This window comes from Bison bison, unplaced genomic scaffold (assembly GCF_000754665.1).
Source record: "Bison bison bison isolate TAMUID 2011002044 unplaced genomic scaffold, Bison_UMD1.0 scf7180017858770, whole genome shotgun sequence".
In the NCBI taxonomy this organism is placed as follows: Eukaryota; Metazoa; Chordata; class Mammalia; order Artiodactyla; family Bovidae; genus Bison; species Bison bison.
In genome coordinates this window covers 2,627,332-2,654,149 of record NW_011489342.1, presented here as the reverse complement: position 1 = coordinate 2,654,149, position 26,818 = coordinate 2,627,332, and the positions used below count along the sequence as shown (strand labels likewise).

Here is a 26,818-nt window from a genome sequence, read left to right as displayed (position 1 = left end):
GTGTTTTTCCATAAGGCACATCACAGCCTTCTTATGCTTAGAACACTAGAAAGCACTACCCTTGGAGGGCCTTTTTTATTTATTTATTTTTTTAAAACAATCATCATTTTATTTAGCCCCTGATCCTGTGGGTCAGTTGGGGAAATTTTCTGGTCTGGGTCAACCTAACTGAACTCTGCATTTTCAGTCAGCTGGAGGATCAACTGATGGCTGGGCAATCTAGAATAGCCACCCTCACCTGTCTGCAGTTAGCAAGCTATTGAGGGAGCTTCCGCAGTTCTCTTCCTCTGCACTTTTTCCCACTACTCCTCCCTCTCAGAATTTGATTTTGTGCAGGTATCTTTCCCCCACCATCCCAACTCCCTGTATGTAGCATGAGCCTCAGGGAAACTGCTGGAGAATTGACATGATAATTAACATAACTGCATTTCCTTTGCTGGTGATTGGTCAGGAGAAGGCACACCCAGGTCTGGCCAATGAGGAATGTGGGCAAGTCTGTTCAGAATGCTCCTAGGAAAGCTTTCCTTATCCCATGAAAAAGCTATGGAGAGAAATACCTAACTTTGATTGAGGGCTTGTTATGCCTGCTGCTACTGCTGCTGCTAAGTCACTTCAGTTGTGTCCGACTCTGTGCGATCCCAGAGATGGCAGCCCACCAGGCTCCCCCATCCCTGGGATTCTCCAGGCAAGAACACTAGAGTGGGTTGCCATTTCCTTCTCCATGGAGGGCCTTTTAAACAGCAAAATCAACAATGAAATGCACACAAATGCAAAAACCATGGCACTACATAAACACATTTGTGTACAGTGTGAAAGGTTAAACAAGAAGGCAGCAGCACCTGGTTTAGCCTCAGCTGGGAACATGTGTGTGAGGTAACTCAGTTTTTTTTTTTACCACTCTGCACATATCTAGAATGACTGCAAGAATGCCATAAGCATTGATTTTAGTATTACAAATAAACTTCAACAGGCAAGCAAATCTGCAAAGATAGAATACACTAATAATGAGGCTCAACTCTATTTACAATACTAAAATTTTAGAAACCACCTAAATGCCCTTCACATAAGCATGATGCAGTATTATATGATCGTTAAAATCATGTTTTGAAATGTATTGAGTGATAATGAAAATATTTATGATATCAGTGAAAAGCAGCTGGATGAAAATTTACATATATTTAAACCCAGTTTTGTGTGTGATGTGTAATATTTCACTCACTGATTTTTCTTTCTTTACACTTTTCTGTGTTAGAAATGTTTAACAATGAATATGTATATATATTAAACTTTGTAATAAATAAAGGTTACTAATAGGTATCTTCTACTATATAGTCCAGGGTGAAATGATGAAGGAAGATGGAGAGGAAAGCCTGGGAAATCATGACAGTGACTTGGCACAGCCTGAATTGCACTCCACAAACAGCTCTCCAGAATCCCATTGGGAAGAAGACCAAGAAGTCATCCCAACTTTCTTTAGTACCATGAACACCAGGTATTCTCTACTCTTTCAAATCACTGACACTTGGATACCAGTCTTCCTCCAGAATAGAGATTGTGGTATACCACGTGTCTGCTTTATTGTTCAGCTTGTGTGAAGCAGTGGATAAGAAGGAATTGGATTGCAAGAATATATGCTGTCAATAAGATTTAGCTTGCATTATCTTTGGAAAGTGATTTTATTAGACTGTGTTATAATAGGAAAACAATCATTGGGTCATATTTGTGAATAAGGCTAAATGATTTATTCTCAGAGGGGCAACTGTTTTCATGACTACCTCTGAACTGCAGAGCATGCTAATGTTGTATTTTTAATCTTTCCTCCTTTGTATCACTAAATTGTTTAGCTTTAGTGACATTGAACTTCTGGAAGACAGTGGCATTCCCACAGAAGCATTCTTAGCATCATGTTATGCTGTGGTTCCAGTATTAGGTAAGATTGCTAGATTTGCCTTAAATTCATTAGTCTCTGGAATCTGTTTCAATAAAGTTATTTTGTAGTAAAAATACACGGAACTATGTGTACAGTTAGATGACCCTTCTTATCTACCTCTTCATATCACCAGCCACATACAGTTAAAACTGTGTGACCTTAAGCATTATCACATATTTCCATTTCATTTCTAATTATGATTAATAGTGATCCCAGAGGTGTGTAATGAAAAAAGGGAATTCTGTTTTCTAGAAATCATATTTAAGAGCAAAAGTGGAAGTATTAGTAGTTGAAGAACAGATCTTCAAATCCATTAGTAGTATGAAAATGGACACGAATTTGAACAAACTCTGGGAGATAGTGGAGGACAGAGGAGCCTAGCGTGCTGCAGTCCATGGGGCCCCAAAGAGTCAGACACAGCTTAGCAAGTGAACAATAACAGCAACTCTATGAAAAAGCATTTTACCACCTAAAATTTTTTCAGATTAAAAACATTACATATATAACTTTAAGTTTAAATTCCATTGACTTTTTATAAAGCCAGTAATACCAGGAATTGCTACTGTGTTAAAGTTTGCTATAGAATCCATTTAACTATGTATCTCTTTTTTAAGTCAAGGTTTATTTTGCATAGAACTTAACTGTTATGATTTAATGAGTTTTGACAAACACATCTACTGGTGTAATCCACTCCTCTATCAAGACAGAATATGCTTTCATTATCCCAGAATGTCCCCTATTCCAGTCAGTCCCCAAACTGTCAGTGAGCCCAAGGCAACCGTACTGCTTTCTGTCACTGTGGATTAGTTTTGTGTGTTTTAAGATTGCAAATAAGTGGACTCGTGTTATGTACTCTTGCAGGACACTCTCGATGTAAAGTTTTCATCTTTGTTGTTACGTTTATTAGTAACTCATTCCTTTTTATTGCTGAATAGTGTTCCATTAAGGGAGTATACCCCAGTTTGTTTATTCAGTCTTCTACTGATAGACATTTGGATAATTTCTTATTTGGGGCTTTGTTGCTGTTGTTTAGTCTCTTAAGTCACATCCGACTCTTTTATGACTCCAGGGACTGTGGCCTGCCAGGCTCCTCTGGCCATGGAATTTCCCAAGCAGTAAAACTGGAGTGGGTTGCCATTTCCTTCTCCAGGGGATCTTTCTGATCCAGGGATCAAACCCATGTTTTCTGCACTGACAGGTGGATTCTTAACCACTGAGCCACCAGAGAAGCCCCTGTTTGGGGCTGTTAGAAGTGAAATTGCTCTTAATATTTTTGTGTCTGTAGGCACATGTTTTCATTTTTCTTAATAACTTAGAGTGAATTGCTGATTCATAGGGTTTATACCTCTAATTTCGTAGAGCGGTTGTACCCTTGTACACTTCTAACAGTAGTGTATAAGTATTCTGGTTGCTTCACATCCTCACTAGCACTTGATGGTGTCAGTATGTTTGGTTTTCGCCATTCCTGTGAGTGTTCAGTGGTATTTTGTTGTGCCTTTAATTTTTATTTCCCCAATGACTAATGATGTTGAGCACTTTTTCATATATCAACCATTACTGTCTCTTCCTTCGTGAAGTCTGTTCATATCTTTAATTTATTTTTAAAAGTTGGTTAGTTTTCTTTTTATTATTGAGTTGAAAGAGTTATTTGTGTGTTCTGAATAATGTTTCATTGTAGGCATTCTCATTATGAATATTTCCCCCCAGACTGTGACTTGCTTGCTTCTTTTTTTAATGATTTCTTTTGAAGAGTGGAGTTTTTAATTTTCATTAAATCGATTTATTTTATTTCTTTTATAGTTAGTACTTGCAGTATCCTAAGAAATCTTTGCTTATCCCCAGAGTCAGGAAAATACTCTTCGGTGTTGTCTTCTACACTCTTTATTTTTTGTGTTTACATCTGTGATCCATCTTGAAATTAGTTTTCTATGTGGTGTGAGGTAAGGGTTGAGATTCCTTTTTTTCTTTTCCTTTACCTTGTTGTTCAAGAACCATTTTGTTGTTGTTGTTGTAAAAGCATCTTTTCCGTTTATGTTACTTGGCAGTTTTTTGAAAATCAGTTGACCCCATAAGTGTGGATCTGTTTCTGGACTCTCTTCTGTTTCAATAATCTGTTTTTCGTTACCCTAGAATTACAGTATCTTAATTACTGTGCCTCAGTTGTAAGGCTTGAAATCAGATAATGTAAATCATCTTCTTCAAGATGTTTGGCAATTCTAGGTCCTTTGAATGTCCATGTGAATTTTAGCTTTTCAATTTCTATTAAAAAGTCTGTTGGGATTCAGTTGAATCTGTAACCAGTTACTAGGAAATTGATACTTCAAACAACATTGAGTCTTCTATGAACATGTCTTCTATGAATGTGCCATATCTATTTACTTAAGTCTTTATTTTTCACAGCAATGTTTTGTATAGTGTAAAGGTCTTACAACGTCTTTTGAAGCCACCCAGCTAGCTCAGTCAGTAGGGCATGAGACTCTTACACATCTTTTGTTATGAATAGATTTTAAAATTTTATGTTTCTTTATGCTATCAGGAGAAGTATATCATTTTCTAATTGTTCATTAATAGCATACAGATACAGTTGAGTTGTATATTGAGTAGTTTTTTTATAATCATTAATGAGTTAGTTTTATAAAATGTATTTTCTGTATTTTTTGAAATTATCATTTTTTCCTGTAGTTAATGTAATAAATTACATTGTTTGGATGAATTTAAGCTTGCTATCTTGCTGTTTCTACCATCTTGGCTACTTATTTTGTATTTGTCTCATATATTTTTCCTTGTGTACTCCTTTCTTGATTTCTAGCCAATTAGTCAGTTGTTTTTTCATATTCTGTTTTACTTCCTCTTTTAGCTTTTTAGCTACCTTTGTTCTTGCCTTTCTTTTGGATGAGTCATGTATTTTAGAATTTTATTACATTTTGTCTTTTTAGCTATACTCTTTGTGTTATTTTTTTTTCTTTTAATTTGCTCTTCCAACAAAAATATTTAAGCTACTATATATAATTTAAAATTTTCTAGCAGGCATATTAAATTTGTAAAGCAAAACAGATAAAGCTAATTTTAATAATTATTTTATCCAACTTGATATATACAATGTGTCATCTGAACTTGGACTCAGTATAAAAGAATCATTAATGAGCCCTTTTTTTTTAAATTTTGATACTAAGTCTTTGAAGTCTGGTACATTTATAATTACTGCACATTTCAGTTTGGAATAGGTACACTGATTGCCAGGTGCTCAATAGCCACATATGTACTGGCTACCATATTGGACAGTGCAGCCCTAAGGATTACAATATACATTCTCAACTTACAAGATTATCCTCATGGGCCCATAAGGCCTCATTGTGTTTACTCATTAAAGAGCAGTATAGTAGAAAAAAGTAATGACAGTGTCCCAAAAATCTTTGAAGCTTATGTTTAGAAAATGATTTAAAAGCGAAAAATGAAAGTTGGGGTGTTATCCATTAAATTTATTTTCCACTTGAAAAAATACCTTTTTCAATGATGTTCTCAATTTTTTCTTCTAGACAAACTTGGCCCTACGGTGTTTGCTCCTGTTAAGATGGATCTAGTTGGAAATATTAAAGTGAGTATACTAGCTTGTCTCTGAAGACTTTATTTGGAGGGAGTAGTTGCATGAAATTGTATTCAAAAACAAATGGTTGTTGAGTTTATACTCAGGTTGAAAAGCATAGGCCAGCTGTAAGAGCTTCTCACAGGAAAAAAAAGTTCTTTAAAAACAGTGCCTTAAAACCCTCAAACTAACTATTTAAATCTGGGTTAAACCCAATAAGAATTCTCAAACAAATAAAACAGATTACTTGGAAAACATAAAGAAGAAGGTAATAGAGGCTTAATTTATTTTAATTTCTTAGAGGCCTGCTTAACAAACTTAAGTAAACAGACTTGCTTGATAGCTTTAGCACTTTTAACTTATTTCTCTGCTTTTCCTGCAGAAAGTAAACCAGAAGTATATTACCAACAAAGAAGAGTTTACCACACTCCAGAAGATTGTGCTACACGAAGTGGAGGCCGATGTAGCCCAGGTTAGGAACTCAGCTACGGAAGCCCTCCTGTGGCTGAAGAGGTGAGGTGGCCAGGGTGGGGCAGCAGGTGAAATCTAGTCAAGTTGAAATGTTACCTGCAATAAAATTGTTAGGTGAAGGAGGCTACTTCTAAGTGAAGGCTGTAACGCAATTGTACAGAAGGCCTGATGAATAGAACGCCAACTTTTTTTTTTGCCTCTGTCTTGATAGTGATAAAACATTGTTTATATTAATAGAATATATAAGATAGGAATCATAAAGGACAGTAAAGCTGATTCATTTAAGTCAGTGGATCACAAACTGTAGCAGCATCAGAATCACCTGGAGAGCTTATTGAAAAAAACAGAGATTGCCCCACCCAAAACCCACAGTTTCTGATTCAGCAAGTCTGGAGTGGGGCCCTGAAATTTGCATTACTGGCTAGTTTCCAGATGATGCTGAAGTTGCTGGTCTTGGGACCACATTTTGAAAACCACTGTTTAGGTATTTCAGATAAGAATGATCTAGAGCAAGCTAAAGGGAAATCACAGGGAAGAAACAGAAAGGACAGCCATGTGACTTGATCTGTTTATTGCTGTGCCCAAGATACTGTTGAAAAAGAAGCTTATGTCTGCCATTTTTTCATACCCATTCAATATAAGTGAACTTTGGAAATAATGTTTCCTCCTCTTTTTTGTTTTAGAGGTCTCAAATTTTTGAAAGGATTTTTGACTGAAGTGAAAAATGGAGAAAAGGACATCCAGACAGCCCTGAGTAAGTGTTCTTTACATTTTGATTGATTAATTGACCCGTATGTGGAATGGAGACCCCTGGAGGAGGAGACAGGGTGTGCTTTTCAAGATTTGATTTTGTTTCTTTTCTGTTTCATTATTATTGTTTCTTATGTGCTTTGTTAAAAAAGAACCCATGAGATAGTGACCTGCTAATTTACATCTAATTTATTAAAAATCAGTTTATCTTAAAGAAGAGCTAAATTAATAGAGAGCCATCTTTTAATAGGAAAACCTAATATTTTAAAGAAGTTAGTTCTTCTTAAATAAATCCTTATGTGTCATGAGCCTTACATAATTTTCCCAGGCTTTCCTGCCTGGAAACTTGCTGATGTGCCATGAAACAATATAAAGCTGATATTTCTGTAACATTGTATAAAAAATTTAGATAACTTAATCCTAATATCAGTCTGTTTTTACAGGTCAGGTTATAGAAATTCTGAAAGATTAAAAGACTTGCTAAGACCACAAGGGATCTGGAGCAGGGTCAATTTGGGGTTGCTGTCTCCAGGGTCTTCAGTTTTCCCACAAAAGGTCTTCTCCACCATCCCTGAGCTACCTGCATTTTGGGGCTTCTCATTCATCCTTGAATTTCGAAGACAGTACCAATTATATTGTCCACTGTGCGTCCTGATTTCAGTACTAAAAGTATATTCACCATGACAATTAGGACCCCCTAACCAGTATCTATCAAATTTTATGACTTTGTGGAGTGGTTAAAATCATGGACTTTGTGGTAGTGTTGTGCCCTTAGGCAATTTACTTTTCTGTGCCTCAGCTTCCTCATCTGTAAAATGAGAATGATGATTTGATTTCCCTAATAAGATTATTGTAAAGATTAAGTAGGTTTATGCATGTGAAAAGATTAGAAATTTGGCATATAGTAAGCATTTGAAAGTGAAAGTGAAGTCTCTCAGTCCTGTCCGACTCTTTGCGACCCCGTGGACTGTAGCCTACCAGGCTCCTCCGTCCATGGGATTTTCTAGGCAAGAGTACTGGAGTGGGCTGCCATTTTTTTCTTCAGAGGATCTTCCCAACCCAGGGATCAAACCTGGGTCTCCAGCATTGCAGACAGGTGCTTTACCATCTGAGCCACCAGGGAAGCCCAGTAAGTACTTACAGAGGTTAACTCTATTGCTGTTTATATTCTCATCATCATGACATATGCACAGTTAATAACCTACCAGAAAATGGGGCTTATTTGTCCCAAATCAGAAATGGAAAGTTTACAAAGCTCAGTTGCTAAGCCCTAAATTTCCCTTCAGACTGACTTCTTAGTATGGAAATTTCACACTGGAAGGAAGATGCCACCACTTCCACCTGCAAGAAAATGCAGACGATACGGGGTTCAGCACTGGGTGCCTGGGAGTGCACTCTGCTTGTCACAGAATGCTACTGCTTTGTGATTGCTGGCTGTGTGAGGGGCAGTGCGGGATGCTCATCTCATTACCCCTCTGTTGGAGCTAGGATAGAGGAGAACCCAGCTGCTTACCTTGGAGGTCGAGAGGAAGTTGAAGATACACCATTTCTGCCTTGCCCCATCCCTGTTTTTCCCCTACCTTTTACTTTATTTGGAGACTGAGCCTAGAGATGTTGACTTTGTGAAGAGAGAGGAGACTTGAAGGGTAAATGCTGCTTCAAAGCCGAAATAATCACAGCCAGTCTCAACTTTTCCTTTTTTCTCTTCCCTGCTGGACTACTTTTAGTGCAAAGGAAAGGGGGACTGTAAACTTGGAGATTTTCATCCTGATGCTTAGGATTATTTCAGAGGTTTTCATGATTTAAATCATCTTTGCTTAACAGGGATTCCTAGTTTCCTGCTGCTGTTCAACATGGAGGGAGAAAGCTCCCCTAACTGCCCCCTCCCTTCTGAACACAGACACAACAAGCTTTGTACAAACAAATAGAGCTTTATAAGAAATGTTACACATTAACTACTCAGAACCAATAGGCTCCTTGATGCATATTTCTTCTTTTTGAAATAATAGCCCTTATAAGTAGAACCTTTGTCTAAAATGAGGTGGTTTGGGTATATAGGTTAAAGAGTGGGTATGTGTAATTTATATGACATATATAAGCACATTAGCATACATTTTTTCATTCTAAAATTGAATTTGAGTTATTGTAATAACAGGTACCATTTATAGAGCACTCAGTGTTGGCATGACACAAGGTTCTCTATAAACATCTTATTTAATCTAAGTACTCCCCTTTTACAGTGATAAACTAAACTTTAGAGAAGATAAGTACTTTCCCTAGGGTCTCAGATCCAGATCAGTGGATCTCAGAGTGGTCCAAGGACAGCAGCATCTGAAAACTTATTAGAATTGCAGACTACTGGGTCCCACCTGACACCTGCTGACTCAGAAACTCCTGAGATGGGACCCAACAGTGCGTGTGATCCCAAGTCATTTAAGTGATTCTAATCCATGCTAGAATTTGAAACCCATTCATCCAGAGCTGGAATGTTGACGCTTACTTGTTGCTAGGCTACATTTGGTTATTTGGGAATTTTGACTGCCTCTAAATGATTATTAAATAAGCAGGAGTAAAAGTACTGAAATTAGTTACCCATAGTATCAGTTAATTTTGCCTCCTTTTCATGATAATGGACTGGTTATCCAATGCCTGAACATTTTTCCTTACCTAGGAACAGCAGGACAATTAGTGGGGATAAATTAAGGATAAACCTTGATGATACTCCCAAATTTGAAATCCATTGCTTGAGACAGGTTTTGAGGTAAATGCTCATAAAACTTGCATAGTCTTAATGGCTTATGATATGTAAAAGTTGGAAATGACAAAATGAAAGTAGTGACATCTATTAAGTTTCTGGAAAATGCATGTATAGTCATTGTATTGCTGCAGTTGTATGACCTAGAATGAGTTTTCAGCATCTGGAAGGAGGCCGTCAGTTTTACACTGCCTCCTTCTGCATTTGAGCCATCTCTTGGATCCCCCATAATGATGATCAGAGTGGAATGTTTTGGGTGGTCTCATGCCAAGAACTGTTCTGAACTCCAGTGTCCTCTGATATTTTCTAGAGATCATTCTAAGGAAAGAGTTGGGTACACAAAGCAAATGTGTTTAACGATACACCTTGTAGCTGAGCCCCTCCATTCACAGATGCCACATCAAAAAGAGGCTTCAGAAAGCATCCTTGTAAGTGAAAGGAAGAAAAGTTGCTCTGCCATTTCATGCACCATTGTACTAAATGTTACATGCTCTGCACTACTCCCTCAGCAGGATAGCATATTGCCACATCCCTCACCTCCGAATGATTTCATAAATGTCAGATAAACATTAACCTAACCAAGATCTCTAGCACAGAATAGGAAAAAAAAAAATTAAAGGATACTCAGTTATATAGTTAATATAAAAGGCTTTCACAAATAAGGAGAGCTATACAAGAGAGAGAAAATCAGAACTTGTAATTAGATATTTGACATCAAATCGTAACTTGATCTAACTGTTCTGAAAGTATGGGACATGTGAATGAAGTCATGCCATCTTCAGAACTATTCACAGCATGTGCTCTAATGGCAGAACTGGCTTACAGTACAAGTTTTCATCTCCATGGTGCCTGAAGGTAACAAAGGAAATCTTTGGGTACTTGTTTCATCTCTGTCAACTGGTTATTGAGTTAGCTTTTCTCCACACTATTCATTTTGCCTGAAACTTAGTCACTGTAAAGAATTTGGGGGTTTTCCTAGTAGTAGGTCTTTTGGTGTGTGTGCTCAATTGCGTTCAACTCTTTGCGACCCCATGGCCTGTAGCCAGCCAGGCTCCTCTGTCCCTGGAATTTTCCAGGTGAGAATACTGGAGCAGGTTGCCACTTCCTACTCCAGGATGTCTTTCCAACCCAGGGATCGAACCATGACTCCTGTGTCTTCTGCTTGGCAAGCGGATTCTTTACCGCTGTGCCACCTGGAAAGCCCATTTAAATTATATCGAATATTTATCATTTGGCCAAATATATAAACACAATTCCACCTACTACCTCATGACCCCATTACTTCCAGAGAAGATCTTCATCCAGAATTTGTAGTTTATTATTATAAATGTTTTTATAGATTTACTATATATTTATGTATCCATAAACAGTATCTATAATATATTGCATGTTTTAAACTCACAAACATGGTGTTACATTATACACACTATTCCTTTTTCACTCGGTATATTCAGATTTATTTACTGCTTATTCACTTTCAAACCTTTCTTCGTTCATGATTCTTGTCTGAGGACTTCCTGATTTAGCTCATTTGCAGAACAGAGATAATTCATGTTTCCTGAGCTCAGTGAATGATTGCTTTCACGCTTCCTGCCTTTACTTGTCTGCTTCTCAAGCTCTATCTTAAAACTTGGATTTGTATTTCTCCTTTGTCCTCTGTACAACCCAAAGTAACTTTGTAAGTCCTTACTAGTTATAGATAAACACTCTCATGCATTCTGCTTCTGGACAGAATAGCTGTCCATCAGCAGTAATGGAAAGGTTGTTGGTACTCAGATGCTGTAATAGGTTGAGGCATCATTTCTAAATACTTCGTAGAAAGGTTTTGACTAACCATTAAAAAAAATCAGAGCAGTGTTGTTTGCATAAATAGAATAAGGTTCCGATTTTTTGCAAGATATGGCTGGGAAAAGGCACATTTTTCATTTTCATTATTTTGTTTTATCACAAAAAATAAACATCAGTTTTGTCAGAATGCTTTAATGTGACAGGAATGCCCTAAGTTCTCATTGCTTTTAGTTTTGTGACCTTGGGCAGGTAACTATCTCTCTGGGTCTTCTGTTTTTTTCATCCATAAAAAAGAAAGAATTGGGCAAGGTGATTGTCAGTGCTTCCTACTCAGAAATTTTGATTCGGTTTCTAAGGAACTGACACATTTAAAAGAACTGGAAGAAGGGAATCATTTATGTCTTTCAGAGGCCAAAAATACTTCAAGATTATAGAACATGCATTATGATAATGAATGGGTAGTTCAGTGAAGATTAATGTATTTCATTTTCTAATCTTCTCTAGGTAACCAAAATAGGTCAGGCTTATAGACTTGATCCTAATTTAATGCATCCTCACGTGGCAGGGATATGTGCAGCCCTAGAAGTCACCTAAGGACTTTGGTCAAGTCTTTTTCTTTTGTGAGTTTTATTTGTTGGTTTTCAATTGCAGAAGTGGTCTTCCTAGGCCTGTTTTCAGGACCCAGCTGAAATTCTCTGCTTCCCTCTTCTCCTGTTAGACTGCCTGGCTGGTGTTTTGCCCAGTGGAACTCTTCTCTTGGCAAGATGCAGGCACAGCAAAGAACAGCTGCCTCCTCTAGAAGGACCAGGTGGGATACAGAGAGAGTGCTGCTGGAGAAGCTCTCTCTTCCTTAGACCAGGCTGCCCCTCTTACTTGGACTCACCACATCCTTGTTTTCTTGCTTTCCCATAGAGGGGGGCGTGGAGAAAGGTTTCTGGGCCTTTTTGAGCAGTTGCCTTCACTGGCGAAGGGTGGGAAAGGTATAAAGCCCCTGGGTTGGAGAAGTACTGGATCCAGAGCCCTTGTAAACAGGCAGTTTGGCTGCCAGGTGAGCTCGAGCTGGAGGCTCAAAGGCCAGGCCAGGAGGCACCTGTGTTTGCTACATACTGTAAAGAAAAGTGAGTTTCTCTTTACTTCCCCACCACAATTCCAAATTAGAATGATCATGGCTATTAGTAGAAGAAAGTAATACTATCTGTATAGGAAAGAAGACTTAAAAGAATATACCTCTAGAATGCCCTATGTGGTTATCTCTGGGAGGCATGATTATATATCTCTTTAGTTCTTCCCTTTTTACATTTTCCATATTTTTAACAATGAACACATTATTTTTGAAATCAGAAAAAAAAAAAAAGGTAGTAAGTTTTATACCTTTTTAAACTACTACTGCGCCTCAGATGGGAAGTTCAGAACCCTTGACATGGCATTAAAAGTTCCTCCCAGTTTGGTCCCATCCCCAGTATCTGCAGCCCTAGTGAATGGTTCTCCCTTCCTGCCACCATCTCCATGTAGCTTCCTCCATCTGCAACTCCAGCCACCACCCTCCTCTCTGCCCTAGCCAGCCTTTGAGAGTCCTCTGGAGAATTCTCTCTGTCCATATTCTCCCAGGCTGGATTCACCTCTCTCCTTTCCTGTAGTACTAGATACAGATGTCTGTTACAGCAGTTGGCAATTTATATAATAATGATTTGTTAAACGCTGGTTCTCTTAAAAGCCCATGAACTTCCTGAGGATAGGGGACTTAGTTTAAATCACCCGGAGATCCATGCTGCCTTGGACAGTAAAGGGCGTGCGATAGGCGCACACTAAGTTCTTATTGATGGAGCACCTGTTCCATTGTGACTGTCCATGAGCAGATTGTAATGGCACTGAATTTCATCTGCTAATTTCTAATGGTATTTAATAGCTTACATGGATGAGGATCACAAGAAGTACGGTTTTCCCACTATACCTCTGTGACTCACCTCTGGATGTTTTCCATGGACCTGTACACTATCTTACCAGCTCAGATGGCTCCGTAGATGGTTGGAAAGTTGATTTTCTTGCTGATTTACCCCAGAGGCTGTGCCTAGTATTTCCTGCCCATCTGCACGTGTACACTTTGTCCGCTAACAGCCCTTTCTTCACTAAGGTCTTATGTACCATCTAAAATGTCTCTGATAACATCTGTCCCCTTAGAGAATCAGATAGGTGACTTACATTGAAGTGTGACTTACATTGAAGACTTGTATCTTTGACAATGCCCTAGCCTACTCAGACTCTTCTCCTAAGAAAAAAATGGAATTTACTCTTGATTTCTCCTTTAGGCTGTCTCTAAGAGCTCTTCTACACTTGAATTTACTGATTTTTTTTATCATTTCTTCTTTAGCTTTGCAATACTGGATGCTGGCATTTCAACCCATTCCTAAAACTTTAGATAGCCAGGGAAATCTGCTGTTAGAATTCAAATGTACAGTCTTATTTCATAGAAAATATAATGTATTTTATGCAATCTTGAATTGTGTAAAATTGTAGTAAGGTATGCCAAAAGTTCCCTTTTGAATGAATGAAAAGGGAACATAAAGATGGGCACAGTAAAGGACAGAAATGGTATGGACGTAACAGAAGCAGAAGATATTATGAAAAGGTGGCAAGAATACACAGAAGAACTGTACAAAAAAGATCTTAATGACCCAGATGACCACAATGGTGTGGTCACTCACCTAGAGCCAGACAACCTGGAGTCCAAAATCAAGTGCGCCTTAGGAAGTATCACTATGAACAAAGCTAGTGGAGGTGATGGAATTCCAGTTGAGCTATTCCAAGTCCTGAAAGATGATGCTGTGAAAGTGCTGCACTCAGTATGACAGCAAATTTGGAAACCTCAGCAGTGGCCACAGGACTGGAAAAGGTCAGTTTTCATTCCAATCCCAAAGAAAGGCAATGCCAAACAATGCTCAAACTACTCACAATTGCACTCATCTCACACACCAGTAAAGTGATGCTCAAAATTCTCCAAGCCAGACTTCAACAGTACGTAAACCGAGAACTTCCTGATGTTCAAGCTGGATTTAGAAAAGGCAGAGCAACCAGAGATCAAATTGCCAACATCTGTAGTATCATTGAAAAAGCAAGAGAGTTCCAGGAATACATATGCTTCTACTTTATTGACTACGCTAAAGCTTTTGACTGTGTGGATCACAACAAACTGTGGAAAATTCAAGAGATGGGAATACCAGACCATCTGACCTGTCTCCTGAGAAATCTGCATGCAGGTCAAGAAGCAACAGTTAGATCCAGACATAGAATAACAGACTGGTTCCAAATTGAGAAAGGAGTACGTCAAGGCTGTCACCCTGCTTATTTAACGTATATGCAGAGTACATCATGTGAAATGCTAGGTTGGATGAAGCACAAGCTGGAATCAAGATTACCAGGAGAAATATCAATAACCTCAAATATGCAGATGACACCACCCTTATGGCAGAAAGCAAAGAGGGACTGAAGAACCTCTTGATGAAAGTGAAAGAGGAGAGTGAAAAAGTTGGCTTAAAGCTCAACATTCAAAAACAAAGATCGTGGCATCGGGTCCCATCACTTCATAGCAAATAGATGGGTAACCAGTGGAAATAGTTCAGTTTAGTTCAGTGGCTCAGTCGTGTCCAACTCTTTGCGACCCCATGGACTGCAGCATGCCAGGCCTCCCTGTCCATCACCAACTCCTGGAGTTTACCCAAACTCATGTCCATTGAGTCGGTGATGCCATCCAGCCATCTCATCCTCTTTCATCCCCTTCACCTCCTGCCCTCAATCTTTCCCAGCATTGGGGTCTTTTCCAATGAGTCAGCTCTTCACATCAGGTAGCCAAAGTATTGGAGTTTCAGCTTCAGCATGAGTCCTTCCAATGAACACCCAGGACTGATCTCCTTTAGGATGGACTGGTTGGATCTCCTTGCAGTCCAAGGGACTCTCAAGAGTCTTCTCCAACACCACAGTTCAAAAGCATCAATTGTTCAGTGCTCAGCCTTCTTCACAGTCCAACTCTCACATCCATACATGACCACTGGAAAAACCATAGCCTTGACTAGACAGACCTTTGTTGGCAAAGTAATGTCTCTGCTTTTTAATATGCTGTCTGGATTGGTCGTAACTTTGCTTCCAAGGAGTTAAGTGTCTTTTAATTTTATGGCTGCGGTCACCATCTGCAGTGATTTTGGAGCCCCCCAAAATAAAGTCAGCCACTGTTTCCACTGTTTCCCCATCTATTTGCCATGAAGTGATGGGACTGGATGCCATGATCTTAGTTTTCTGTATGTTGAGCTTTAAGCCAACTTTTTCACTTTCCTCTTTCACTCTCAAGAGGCTCCTTCGCTTTCTGCCATAAGGGTGGTGTCATGTGCATATCTGAGGTTATTGATACTTCTCCTGGTGATCTTGATTCCAACTTGTGCTTCATCCAGCCCAGCATTTCTCATGATGTACTTACTCTGCATATAAGGTAAATAAGCAGGGTGGCAATATACAGCCTTGACATACTCTTTGTTCCATGTCCAGTTCTAACTGTTGCTTCTTGACCTGCATATAGGTTTCTCAAGAGGCAAGTCAGGTGATGTGATATGCCCATCTCTTTCAGAATTTTCCACAGTTTATTGTGATCTACACAGTCAAAGGCTTTGGCATAGTCAATAAAGCGGAAATAGTGGTAGACTTTATTTTCTTGGGGTCCAAAATCCCTGCAGATGGTGACTATAGCCATGAAATTAAAAGACCCTTGCTCCTTGAAATAAAAGCTATGACCAACCTAGACAGTGTATTGAAAAGCAGAGACATTACTTTGCTGACAAAGGTTCGTCTGGTCAAAGCTATGAGTTTTCCAGTAGTCATGTATGGATATGAGAGTTAGACTATAAAGAAAGCTAAGCACTGAAGAATTGATGCATTTGAACTGTGGTGTTGGAGGAGACTCTTGAGAGTCCCTTGGACTGCATGGAGATCCAACCAGTCCATCCTAAAGGAAATCAGTCCTGAATATTCATTGGAAGGACTGATCCTGAAGCTGAAACTCCAATACTTTAGCCACCTGATGTGGAGAACTGACTTACTGGAAAAGACCCTGATGCTGGGAAAGATTGAAGGCAGGAGGAGAAGGGGACGACAGTGAATCAGATGGTTGGATGGCATCACCGACTTGATGGATGTGAGTTTGAGCAAGCTCCAGGAGTTGGTGATGGACAGGGAAGCCTGGCATGCTGCAGTCCATGGGATTGCAAAGAGTTGGACATGAATGAGAGATTGAACTGAACTGATCCTAAAAGTATTAATGAAGCCTCACCCAAATTTTAACAATAAACATTGACAAGAATTACATCATTTCAAAGCTAGAGGGCTCAAATTAATTGTAAACTGTGTTTAAGCTTGCAGCTATGCGGCCTGGCTGTGTTGCTCAGTAAAATGCAGATACCTGATGTCATTTGGCAGTTCTGTGAGCCACACTGTGTTTTGCTGCATAGGAACTTGTGGTTGTGGTTTTGGTGTCTAGGTCTTTTTTGTTGTTGTTGTCATTATTTTAACCTCTGCTCTTGTTACAATTTAAAATGTCTTTGTATCCTATTATAGTGTCACCCAAGCATTGATTAAATGGCAATGGTGCTTGTACTAGTGCTGAAACTAGCCCATGAAAACAAACAAGTTTGGAATAAAATGTAGATGTGGTAAAACATGATAAAGAAGGTCAAACAACCCCCATGATATTCTGCGCTATAATTTAGGAATGTGAGGACTCTGTAGACCACTAAAGATGATTCTGAAAAAATAAAATGGAGCATTGAAATAAAAATGCACTGTGGTGATATAGAGCTGTGCCTCCTGAGAGAATGTTTATTCCTGTAGAAAAATCAGTTTTCAGTTTGGAATATATTGAATTATTCAAATCCTTCAGGAACATATCCCTTGCATAAAATGCAGTCATCTTGTTCTTGAGATTATTTTTTGTAATTAAAATTACTATATAGAAGTTTTTTAATCTCCTAAAACTCATTGGGGAAAAAAATAGGTTTTTATCTTTAAAGTCTAGAATATGAATTGACTTTTATTAATAAGCCTCACCGGTTACTTTATATCTAGCTTAATAATTTCAAGCTGTTCCATAATAGTTTTCAAAGTTCTAGCTTTAACACTGTATATCCAGGGTTATGGGACATCTAGGACTAACATATGACATCCCAGAATAGAATGTTAGAATTGAAGAGAACCTTAGAGAAAATTTTACAAAGAGGAAAAGAGATGGTTAGAGAGGTTGGCTAAGGGACTGGCTCAGGGTCACACAACATTTCAAAGAACTGCATTTTTCTATTTTTATAGTGTATTTTAAATTATATTCTCCACATGACAATATCCTTTCCTCCCTTTTTACTTCCTTATATGTATTGAATTTTCCAACCATAATAATAAGCCACCGTTCAGCTGTATTGACACAGGGTAAGAGTGGAAGTATCAAAATTTTTTTTCAATTTTTCTTTTAAAAAAAAATCTCTGGAGGCTTGTTTTTCCTACTCAGGACTTTTGGAGTATATAATCTTGTAATTAAGTTTTTTCCCTCAGTTTTTAATGCCTATAGGAATATGCTGCTATGTACATTAGAAAGGACATGATGCAAATAACACATCAAATCCTGATGAAATTGTTCCTCACGGAGTATTTCTTCTTTCCAAGATAACGCATATGGTAAAACATTGCGGCAGCACCATGGCTGGGTCGTTCGAGGAGTTTTTGCGGTAAGCAAGCCTTCTGCCTCCTGATGTTCTGATGGTCACAGCAAGGTGTTTTGTTTCGCTTTGTGTGTGTGGTGTTTCTGTTTGCTTTGTTTTTGAGAATAAGAACAAAATGTTGCTTATTTCATTGAAATCTGTAAGTCTGTTGTGTGGAAATGTTGGCAATAAACAGTAAGAAAAGACTTAGAATGTGCTTCACCTTATCTAGTTCCAGGGACCCTGAGATTTGTCTCAGAAGTGGCTGCCTTTCGGATGAGGTAGTAAAGAGTGTCAGTGTAGACTAGAGATCACGCTCTGAGGGGAAACCAGGGGTGGTTTCAAGCCCATAGCTCCCTCTGCTGCCTGTCAGGGTCAGGCCTGTTAATTCTCAGATTTTAGTTAGTCTTTTTTCCTCAACTGAATTGTATCTTTGAATATTAACTGACCTGGGTTGCCAGTGGCTAGAACTGGAAGCCTCTTCTTCCCCAATTATTTCCCTTGTGGAAGTGTTTGTATTTGTGTGTGTTGGCTCCTGTTACCTATTATTCCTTCCTTCCTTGCATGACCTGGGAAGAACACACACCTGAGAATCATATTTCTCAGGTGGACAGATCAATTTACCTGCTTTGTAAAATAGCTGGAGCAGATGGCCCCTTTCTGTCAGCAGTAATATTCTGTAATTCTTCCGTTGGGCGAGAGGTCAGCCATAGTCATGTGCAGCCATGAAAAGGCTGAATCTCATGTCGTGGTACAATAGGAAATGTCAGAGGATTGAAAATAGCTTGCAGATGAAGTCTGTTACTAATTTGCCTAAGTAAGAACTGTTCAGGTCATGATTTCTTAGGAGACTGGTAAAGAAAGTGGGAAGAATTTATGGAAGAAAGCAAATTTTAGTGAAAATGAAACATTTTACTGTTCACTGGACTAGGAGCCAGACCAGTTGCAGCCACAAACTGCTCACATTTACCTTCAGTGGATGTTTAATAACGTAATAATAGCTTCCGTGTGGCTATTGGACACTTAACCATGTATCAGACACTGTGCCAGGTACTTCTGTGTTCATTATCTTTGGGAATCCTTAGGATTAGCTCCCACTGTTGTACAAGTTCAGAACTGTTCATTTCAGTCCCAAAGTGAGGCAGTGGCAGAGCCCAGGTCTAAACCCAAATCTGTCTCCAAGGCTGGTGCTCATCCCACACATCACAGCTCTCCACAGTGAAGACAGAATGATTGAGAAACTGCTAGTGAGAAATTAGGCAAAAGATGCTGCTCCATTCGTCAATCTCCCTGAGTAAATACTGTGATTGCCTGCAGGTGTCTGACGCCCAAGTTCCCTTGGTGAGATGAAAAGCAGGGAAACATTGAGTTGCCTCATTTGTAAGAAAAATAAATGTAGTTTTGTTTTATTTGTTATTCCAGTAGAGAGGGCAGAGTTTAATCCTGAAATATTGATGATCCAAGAGACATTGCCAACAAGCATGAAGCTATAGCAGAAAATGTATCATGAGCATAAGTCTTTGAAAGGACATTTTAACTTACAGCATTTTTCTAAATAATTTAGATTATGTAGTAATTTAGTAATTAATCTAATTTAGTAATTTAGATTCATTGTAAAAATAAAATGTATAGAAAAATAGGGTAAAACTTAAAATTGTCCACAGTCTCACTGCTTTATAATAACCATCTTCAACATTTTTGTGTTTTGCCTTCTTTGCTCTTATTTTCATTTATTTAACATATTCTTTTCAATGTTGTTCTATTTCATTGTGTATATTTATATAAATATCTACTAATAGATATTTATATTTTTATTTTATGTGTAGAATTATCTTAATTTTGTATACTTACTCTGTATATGCATGTAAGTTTTTTTGACACTTAACTGGTTGTATAGTTTTGTATTGTTTTTCTCCACTTTTTTAGTTTTTATACTTTCTAGTTGTATTGAGGAATAACTGACATATGTTACTGTATGTTTAAGGCACACAGCATGGTGGTTTGATTTAAATGTATTGTAAAATGATTACCACAATAGGTTCAGCTAAATCCATCTTATATAAATACAAAAGAAAAGAAAGGAAGAAGGAAAAATTTTTCTCCTTGTGATGTCAATTCTTAGAATTTACTCTTTTCACACGTTTGCTCTATATCCAGCAGCAGTATTAGCTGTAGTTGTCCCCACTTATTTTTAGGGATTGCCTAATATTTCCCCTAGTATAGAGGTACCATAATTTATTTGTTCCAAACCTTTGTGTTGGAAATTTCAGTTGCTTCCAAGTTTGTTTTTACAGATGAAACAGCATCTGTTTTTATGCATTTTTGACTAAAACAGTTATTTCCTCAAAATAGATTCCTGGAAGTAGAATAGCTATGTCTAATGCAAAGAACTGAAACCCCAACTTAGAGCACTTGCCGTGCACTGGATGTTGTTTTAGGCGCTTTACTTACATAAAGTTATTAATCTCATAGCTCTGAAGTGGCTTCTCCTATTTTCCCTGCTTATAAACGAAACCTGAAACACATGGGTGTGAGGTAATAACACCCAAAGTTACAGGAAAAGAGCATTTGGAAGACTCTTGATGTTACTGCCAAGAGTTTTTTAATTTGCTGATTTTTAAGAAAATAGATTCTGTTGAGCATTTGGTAACAGCATTATTAATAGAGGAGCTTCCTTTCAGTCTCTCTCCTGTTATTCTCCAAGTCATCCCTACTTCGGGAAGTTTATTGAGTTTTCTAATGTCCTGATTAAAATCATCAGGGGCAGATCTAACTAATCTTGGTTGCTCAGGGAAATATCTTTTACACTCACCGAATCTGACTTACTTAACAGCCAAATATTGGACTTTTATCTTCAAACAGTTATGGTCTGTGGAGCTGATGTCTAGTCTAGGCTCTCTTTCTGTGGCTCTCTGTTTTGGCTTCCGCTTCAGTTGAGTTCTGTCATTGTTTCCCAAATAGACTCAGCTGCATCATTGTTCCCTAGGAACCTTTGAGAAATGCATTGTTGTGGGCTCCACTCTGGAGAAACTTTAAACATTTTTTATTTTATGTAAATATACGTACGTAGTTTTATTTTGCTTTTTATCACAGAGTCCAAAAAGGTTATATAACAAAAAATGGCAGTTTGTTCCATACTTCCCAGACTCTCTAAAAGAGGCTGCAGCTTTCAAATGCTTTGGCTATTTCTTCCAATACTTCTGTAATTCTAAAACTATTTACTCTTCTCTGTGGCCCTATCCATTTTAATTAATGTTGATTTCTGTTATAGATTAGAGTTTGCCACCTCAGACCTTACTGCCACTACTTCCCCTCCTCTGCCTCTACTTCCCCTGTATAATTATATCACAAGTCAACATGATGATGATGAGCCAAAATTCTATGACTTTTTTTGTTCTTTCTTGTATGAGTTTTATATTTTTCTCTGTACCATGAATTCTTTCACATCATCATCATTTTGAACTTACAAATGTATTGGATTATCTGTATTTTTTTTAGAACTTTCTAAACTCTTATTCCAGTCTGATTTGTTGTACTGCTGTTGTCCTAGAACTTTTGTTCATAAATTTCCCTATACTGAGTCCCCACCTCACCTTAATTTTATTTCCCAAGTCCTGTGACTTCCTATTTCTTGATCTAATCCCTTTTTTTTGATGATATCCAAACTCTAGTAGCTTCCTAAAAAAAAGGAGTGCAAGGGAAGTAAATTTTTGAGTTCTTGCATGCCTGAAATTGTCTTTATTCTTCCCCCTTTTTCCTAGAGTGTTGCTTTGGCTGGTGTAGAATTCTAAAGTGAAAGTTGCTCAGTCGTGTCCAACTCTTTGTGACCCCGTGGACTGTAGCCCACCAGGCTCCTCTGTCCATGGGATTCTCCAGGCAGGAATAGTGGAGTGGGTAGCCATTCCCTCCTCCAGGAGGTCTTCCCAACCCAGTGGTTGAACCCGGGTCTCCTGCATTGCAGGCAGATTCTTTACCGTGAACCACCAGAATTCAAGGTTAATAGTAATTTTCTCTCAGAACTTTGAAGGCAGTCCTCTGATGTCCTCCAGCTTCCAGTGTTACTACTATAAAACCTGTAAAATCTAATGTGTGTAAACCGCTCCTCACCTCCTCCTAGATGCTTTTAGGATCTATTCCTTATCCCCACCTTCTAAAATTTCACCATGTTTGCCTTTGGGTCTTTATCATTCATTTTGCTAAGCATTTGACTGGGTCTTTAAATCTGGAGACTCATATCCTTCTGTTCTGGGAGATTTTCTCTCATGATATTTTTGGGCAGTTGCTTTTCCTCCGTCCTTTGCTCTCCCTTATACCCCTACCATTATTTGAGTATTTATGATGTGCCAGGTAGTGGAGTAAACGCATCCTGCATTCCCATTAATCCCTCAAACAAGGAAAGTGCTACCAGTCATCTTCTGCGGACAAGGAGACTGAGGTTCTAATTTAGTCCCCTTGCTTAAATTCCTCAAGCTAACCTGTAAAAGAGTTGGGATTCAAGTCCAGGTCTCCTCACCTAGAGGCTGTGCTTTAACCACTGCATAATGCCAGTCACTCTCCAGTTGCAGAAAGGGAGAGGGTTGATTCTCAAAGACTTTCAATATAAGGAAGCTCAAGAAAGCAATTGCAAGATTTTTTTTTACAATCTATTGAAGATTTTAAAAGCCTCCAGAGAGCTCAGGGGAGCCAAAACTAGTAGATGCCAGAGAACAGATTTCAGGACGCTTAGGGAACAGTTGGCCTGCAGAGAGAGGGGAGCTGTAAGGAGCTTAGGAAATCTTTCTTCAGGGAAGCAGTGTGGTTGGTGGTGTGGTTGAAAAAGCAGAGAGATGATCCTAAGTTCAGATCCTGGCCCTGGCACTCATTAGCTGTGTGATTTCCATATGTAAAATAAAGGATATAGATTGTACAGGGTTCTTACAAAGATTAGCTGGGATAAAATACGTTAAAGCATCAGCATGCAAGCAAACCATAAATGTTAACCCCCTTCATTTTTAGAAAATGTTCACGAATACAAAGGAAATCTCTACATAAAGGTGAATGGGACATAGGTAAAGAAAGTGTGTGGAGATGAGATATAAACAGGATGATGAGCTGCTCCGCCAGGCTGGCCATGTGCCAACAAAGACTGTGCAAGCAGCATGCGTGCAAGTCATTCTTAGCACTCCACGGGAAGAGACTGGATCACTGTGAATGAGAAAGTTTGAGCTTTTCTCAAACTGTTCTCCTCTCACCATTCCCTGACTTGATGGGATTATTCGTCCTCAAGATAGCCCAAGAAGATATGTGCTTCTTCAAGCATTAAAGTGATTTGGTTCTTGAAACATAATTGAAGAGTCCATGAACTGAAAGAATGCATGCCTGTTTTTTCACTCGCTCGCCTCAGCTCTGTGTGTGTGTGTGACTGTGTGTACGCATGTGTTTGTGCATGAGTATAATGTGCAAGAGAGCATGTCATGGTGCAGCTTTTCACGAGCAATTCTTTTGCAGTTAGCTCTGAGGGCAGCTCCATCCTATGAAGATTTTGTGGCTGCATTAACCATTAAGGAAGGCGACCACCAGAAGGCAGCTTTCAGTGTTGGGATGCAGAGGGACCTCAGCCTTTACCTCCCCGCCATGGAGAAGCAGCTGGCGATACTGGACACTTTATACGAGGTCCACGGACTGGAGTCTGACGAGGTGGTATGACATCTGCAGGGTAGCGCTGCCTCCTCACTTCAGGGAATAAAGTTTGCTAAAGTGTTTTGTTGCCCGACTTAAATTTCCAGCAGCAGCTCCAGCCCTCTCCAATCTCTTACTTGGGGAAAGGAGAGGGGAAGGAAAAGCCTAGTGCTTTTATATATAATTTTTTCAATGCTGTATGTTTTGTGTGTTTAAAAATCAAGGTGCTATATATTTAGTTCAAAAGGCCTCATGGAAAAACAAATTGTAGCTGTTATATAGATGTGAACAGCAAGTTATAAGAGCAGATTTGACAATGAATTTGTTAGTATTATGTTTTGTTTTTAGCTTTTAGTTTTAATGGGCCACCCAAACCCAAGCTGAAAATGAGCAATTTTCTGTATCAAGGACTATAACTCATAGCCATTATTTCAGTCAACTTAGAATTAGTCTAAAATTTTCAAGGAGTTAAGCCCCTCTGTTGAAGCTATTGAAAATGTAGAGTTTGCTATTCCTAGGTGTTCTGCAGAGAATTCTCTTCTCTGTGGCTCCATGGGCCAGAAGAACCTGTGTATTCAACACATCCGGTACACTGGTGACCAAGCAGTGCCATCTCTGAAGAGATGAGTGGTATGGCCTTGCATCGAGCCGGAGGATAGTATGGGAGAGGTGGGTGGGTCATCTGAGGTGACCCCTGTGCAGTACACACCCTTCGCTGCCTACTTTCCCCTGCATCATCTCAGTTGGACATCACAGCAAAACCATGGTATTCAGGGATTATTATTAAACTTCATAAGTAAGGTTTAGAGGTCAAGGGATAGGCTCAGTTACACAGCTGCTAAATGGAGGAACCACGTGATTTCCATGTGTGACCTGGACCACATCAAAATTACATGGAAAGCTTGTTTGAAAATTAAATTCCCAGGCCTTACCTTGACCTGAAGAACCAGAATTGTGGGAGTAGGACTCAGGATAATAAACCTTGAGTTTGAATAAATTTTACAAGGTATTCTTGTGCAACAGGGTTGAAGAACTATGAGATTAAATTCTAGTGTATGGAATTCCCAGTCTTCTGCATGAACTAAATGTTTGTATCCTTTCTTGGAAAGAGGAGAAGGCTATCATTGAAGTGAAGTAGTTAAAAGGAGAGTGAGACGTGGAGCGAGTTTACTCAGCAGCTTTCTTAACCGAACATGCAGACCTTGGTGTTGTCCCCGGGGGCCGCAGTTCCGAATGTGCTCTCTGACCAGTCTTGGCTTAATCACCAATGGTGCAGAGCAAGCTAAATGCAGCTGCTTATCTGTCTCAAGAGCTTTGGGACCATGTCACAGTTTAAAAGTGGGATTTTTAAGTCTTTCATGAAACAACCCGAAGAGTGTGATGTGATGCCAGGACTGTGGCCTCAGTCCCTCAGTAAGTCAGCCTGCCAGGAGTGGGCGTGGGAGAGAGGCCACGGGTGCCTTCTGTGCCAGAGGCTACTCGCTTAAAGTCGCTGGAAGGAAAGGTCCAGCACGAGCTAGCTCCCCGGCTGTAAGTGGTGTTCCTTTGAGGGGCCCAGGGGATGCTGCTCCGAGGGCAAAGAGAACCCTCTCCTTGGGTGAGAGGTTGCTGTGGGGAAGGGTACTGATTTGGTCTTTTTGTCTGTCTTTAAACAAACGAGTGGGCAGTTAACGTAGCTCAAATTATTGAATTGGGTACTCTGCACAATAAGGACTTGTGGAAAATGCTTAAACTTTAGAAAAACAGCATCGGATATTTTAAAGCTGGAGAGAGAAACAGTGCTGAAGTGACATTGATTCTTTCATATTTTAGCACTTGCTGTTGGCAGCTGCCAAGGCATGTGTGTTGTCTCCTCCACTCCCACAAGTAATTAGCGTGCATCTCCTTCTCTGGCTAGTGTGGGCATGATAGCAGGACTCGGGGATAATTTAGACTTCCTGCCCTTCACAGAGCCTCCTAAAGGCAAGGAAAAAGCCACCTGCCTTTGCTTTACGTTGAGTGAATGCACATCAGCTATTGTGCCATCAGGTGGGGAGGCTACCTGGAGACTGTAAGTGTTGTGAAGCATGACCATTTTGAGCAAATGCTGGTGCTTCCTATCACCTCAGGTGAACTGCTATGGTCCCTGGCAGAGGTGGGCTCACGGAATATACCTCAGATTTTCCACCAAGGCTCTGAATACACACAAAAAGAAAGCTGCTCAACATAACCATTTCACATTTATATAGGTACTGCCTTGGTATATATGATCCAGTTTTCTGGAGAAGATTTCATATTATCTGGGATCTTTGATCAGAGAAGCTTGAGTAACTTGAATAAGTCACATTATCTACTCAACACTTTTCCAGCCCTGCAGAAAGGGAGTAATGTTTTTCAATAGATATTTTCCTTACTGGAGCATGTTAAGTTTACCTGAGATGCATAAAGCTCTGGAAATTGAACTATCATCATACTAGATGATAAATTCAGTTTGACCTGAAGCTTGGCACAGTCAGAGCTTTATCCTGGAACTATACTATTTGCTTCTCCATTTTACTTAAAATCACAATTTGTGCTAATTTGCATTTACTATCTAAGAAGAGGACAAAGAGAAAAGAGAGTTAAGGCTTTCTCTTCAGAATCCTCCCAAGATTCCTGGGGCTTCCAAGCTTTCTTTCATTCTGACAGAGGAGATGGGAAAATGGTATTATGTTTGTTGGTGGAGTAATCACCTTGCTCAAACATTTTTAGGATTCCCTTTCTAGATTAACCTTTAGAGAGATCTTGAAGGAAAATAAAAGGTAATGTGTCTTCTAGGTATCATTAGAAGCTAATAAGTAGCATTTGAACAATCTCTCACAAGGTACTTTGATACATATAATTTCATTCATGTCTATACTTCTTCCCACGGCAGAAGCCAGGCCTTACACTTAGGAGGGATTAACGTGTGTTTGTCTAACTGAACAAAACAAAATCCTTTCAATGATGGCAATTTTTTCTCCTTTGAAAGCAAATTTGATTCATTATATCTAATCTTGGCAAAAATGCTAAGTTAGAGGGGGTACCTTTTGGGGAAGAAACCACCTTGCGTCTATGAAGTGCAGATGATTTTCTCATCACCTCTTGATCCAGCTCTACAGGAAGTTTAGAAGTGGGGCTCTTGGAATGTTGAGCACATC

General features: G+C 39.1%; 1 protein-coding gene across 1 annotated transcript in view; it reads left to right on the top strand.

Annotated features, from left to right (window-relative positions):
* PLEKHA8 (pleckstrin homology domain containing, family A (phosphoinositide binding specific) member 8) overlaps nt 1–26,818 on the top strand; it is a 67,134-nt gene that overhangs the window by 37,727 nt on the left and 2,589 nt on the right. The window contains exons 10-16 of the mRNA XM_010829431.1: nt 1,333–1,492; nt 1,845–1,930; nt 5,467–5,525; nt 5,896–6,026; nt 6,668–6,738; nt 17,968–18,029; nt 23,490–26,815. Of these exons, the coding sequence (XP_010827733.1) occupies nt 1,333–1,492; nt 1,845–1,930; nt 5,467–5,525; nt 5,896–6,026; nt 6,668–6,738; nt 17,968–18,029; nt 23,490–23,687 (767 nt within the window). The 3' untranslated portion in view covers nt 23,688–26,815. The remainder of the gene's footprint in view (nt 1–1,332; nt 1,493–1,844; nt 1,931–5,466; nt 5,526–5,895; nt 6,027–6,667; nt 6,739–17,967; nt 18,030–23,489; nt 26,816–26,818) is intronic.